Genomic DNA, 3,364 nt, shown 5'->3' with positions numbered 1-3,364 from the left:
TCTAAGGCCTATCTCTGGAACTTCATTAGTAAACATTAAGAGCAAAAAGCAGGCCTGATGTGTACCCCACCACTATCACCACCAACTCCCTCCCAACCTCCCAAAGTAGTCACAGTTGAATTGCACAGTGTCTTGGACTTCTGATAAACAATACAGGCAGGAAGAGGGAGACACAGATGAAAACAGATTGGTCATAAGTTAATAATTAATGTAGCTAGGTGATAGGTGCAGAGGGTCCATGGACCACCTTCTTAACTTCTGTGCATGTCTGAAAATGTCCATAATAAAGAGCAGAAAGTTTAAAAGAAATAAAAAGCAGACCTATACGGCTCTATTTTCCCATTAGGCAAAAATGAGGACCATGGTGAGATTTTACTTTGAGGCAAAATAAGCAGCATATAGCATTAACCTTCCACGTACATGAGGCTACACCTAGAACAAAAAAGAAAGCATCCAAAGTAACATCTTTCTGTTTTTGTTTTCCTCTTACAAAATGTACTCATGTTGAAATAAAGACTGGATAAAACTTTGGGCATATCCTCCCCTTGAGTGGATGCATCCTGTTACCATGTATTTGCCAGCAATCGCTTTAATCCTACCATCCCCACCCTTGGGAAAGTCCCTCCATCCTGAGAGGTAGGCATATTCTCCCTGAGCTTTCTTAAGCCATTTCGACCTACTTTTCCAGGCCCATTCCATACAAGACTCATTCCTTTACTGTATTTTTGCTCCAGCTCCCCTGCCTAGCATACCCTCTCTACAACTCTGCCTCCACAGCCCTCAGAGAACTCAGAATGCGGTCTTCCATAAGGAAAGGGAAGTGAGGGGGAGGGCAAGTATAGACACAGTCCTATTTCCCCACCCTTAAGGACGAGAGCGGGGAAGAGAACACAGACGCCTGGGCATGGAGGGCCCAACTCAGCTTTTACACCCAGTGGAAATCAGTCTTGGAGGCCCAGGACAGACTCTGCCCACCCCTGTCTCCATACCCCAAGAGAGAGTCTTGGGATTCCCCTATACTGGAGACTGAAGCCTATGTCTATGGGTAGTCAAAGGTAGTGGCAAAGAAGGGAAAGCAAGTAAGAAAATGTGGAGGTGTGAAATGAAGTAGACACAGGCTCACATATCAGAAATACCTTTTCCCCAGCAATCCCACTATAGCATTCTGGTCACATGTGATACACTGAATGTTACATAGAGTTGAAAAAGGTACCTAGATTCTATGAGTCTAGTCCCCACCCTCATTTGGAGCCACAGCATAATGGCAGCGAGCATGTGTCCACACATACCAGCCCACCCATCAGTCTGACAGCCAAACAGGGTTCTTGGAAGGCCCCAGCCTTGGAAGGTAGGTGTGTGTCTCAGGCACTGGCAGGGGGGCTGCGTCCACAGGGAGTTCTTGAGGTCCTTGTTGAATGGGAAGCCAATCGGGGCCGATAACAACCTAGACAAAATTCAATGGCCTGCCACGAATGAGGCGCGGCGCAGAGCTTGATGAACGTTCACCAGGGGAAGGGCCCAGGGGCAGGAGGAGACACACGCTGGAATAGAACACATGCCATACTGCTTCTCACCCTTAACCTCATCCGTGCCCAGCAGTCAAGGGCCAGTGTGCTGCACATCCTGCAGGATAGCATGGACCCTTGTCCAAAGCCAGAGATCCTGTGGGTGGTGCCTGGGCCAGTGACTCTGGGCCATTGAACAATCAGTTCTGGCTGATGGCCAGTACCGTGTGCACTAGCTTCCTTTCGTAGTAGCCATCTTGCCATCTATGGTATGCATGGCCACCACGAATACAAAGCCCGCTACAGTCAAAGGCTCTGAAGGAGCAGAGCTTAAGGGTGCCTTGGTCCTCGTGGAGAATGCCTCGTGAATGTCCATGTTAAAGACGGGCAGGAAAGGCCAGAGCCAAGAACAGGGTGCAGGCACATAGATAAAGGCAGCACACGTCTGAAGCATGTGTGCCTCACAGATAAAAAACAGGCGTGAGATCATATAACCTGTGACACTAACGTAAAAAAAGCAAGGCCACGGGGAGGCAAAAGAACACGATCGTCAGTGCCATATTCTTGTCACTGGAGTTCCAAGGGAAAAGAGTGCACAGAGGCCGACACGGAGAGAAGGCAGACAGCCCCACACCTGTGGTCCAGCAGGAGGTAGTAGGGAGACTTGTGCAGATTACTTGGGTTTCTTGGCCCCAGGCTCGGGGGTCTCCACCGGCTGCTTCGCGGCGCCTTGCCTGCCCTCCTTTCCTTTCTCGCCACGGGCCCCTTCACTCATAAGGTAGTACTGCAGGGGGTTGGGCCACAGCTCCTCATTGATAATCTCAACAATCTTGTCGGACTCAATAGAGGTGTGGTTTGAAAACCACCCGAAGAAGCTAGGGCTGTTGTCTGGGCTCCCCTGGCTTAGGGACTGGAGATCGTGTCCCGGGAGCCACTGGATTGGAGTCGAACGAGACACCACCTGGCCTGAAGGGCCACACCCATATTCCTTGATGAGCACCTTGTTTTGGAAATAGGGGTTGCGCTCGAAGTAGAACTTGATTTTGTAGCCCAGCCTGGCGAGGCCGAGCTCTTCCACCTCCAGGCTGTTCAAGTAGCTGAGCACTTCTTTATCTTTGCTGTTCAGGAAGGATGAGAGCTGGGGGTGGTTCTGCAAAGCCTGCCCCCAGAAGCCCGGGACGCTCTGGATGAGCAGGTTCCTGCGCTCTAAGTGGTGCAGCCGCAACTGCCCAAACTTGCGCGAGAGGCGAAGGTAGGCCCTGTCGGCCTGGGCGTTCATGGTCTCCAGCTTCTGCTGGACCGTCTCCAGCGTATCCATGCTGCCGTCCGTCGCCGGGGTCCCTGCCCCTGCATCCTTCTCCGCCTTCTGTTCCTCTTCCTCTGGGACAGACGCATCCTCCCCAGCGGGGTCCCTCTTGGGCTTCCCCCCTGGGGCCTTCTTCCCAGCGAGCCCACGCAGATTCGAACGCGGGGGCCGTTTTTCAGCCTCTCCCCGGTTTCGCACGGTTCCGACGAAGACAGTGTCCGGCGCCAGGCGCTCCGAGAGGGACGTGGCCTTCCCCAGGCCGAGCCTGGACGCAGCCTGCCCGCGCTCCCCCGCCGCGCGCAGCGCGAGGCCGCAGTCCAGCGGGAGCTGGGAGGCGTCCTCCCCCGGCCCCGGGAGCTGGAGCGCGGCGCTTTCCAGGCCGCCCCACCCCGCGCCTGCCTGCACCTGTGCCGCCGGGGGCTCCTCCCCGAGCCGCTGGCCCTGCGGAGGGTCCGGAGGGTCCGGGGCGCGCGGGGCGTGGTCGGGAGCGGCGCGCGCGCGGCCTTTGGCGCGGCCTTTGCCCCGGCCTTTGGCGCGGGAGGACTTTCGGCCC

At 54.8% G+C, this 3,364-nt stretch overlaps 1 protein-coding gene across 1 annotated transcript; it reads right to left on the bottom strand.

Moving 5' to 3' along the window:
• Nucleotides 1–825: 825 nt before the first annotated feature.
• TSPYL5 (TSPY like 5) lies at nucleotides 826–3,363 on the bottom strand (the record flags this gene model as incomplete). The annotated part of the gene is made up of 1 exon (XM_006103541.3): nucleotides 826–3,363. A coding segment is annotated over one exon (1,185 nt), but the record flags the coding sequence as incomplete, so codon positions are not given.
• Between the last annotated feature and the right edge of the window lies 1 nt (nucleotide 3,364).

The sequence above is a fragment of the Myotis lucifugus genome, unplaced genomic scaffold (genome assembly GCF_000147115.1).
Source record: "Myotis lucifugus unplaced genomic scaffold, Myoluc2.0 scaffold_489, whole genome shotgun sequence".
NCBI classification, from domain to species: Eukaryota; Metazoa; Chordata; class Mammalia; order Chiroptera; family Vespertilionidae; genus Myotis; species Myotis lucifugus.
The sequence above is the reverse complement of the archived record's forward strand: the minus strand, read 5'-3'. Positions and strand labels throughout refer to the sequence as shown.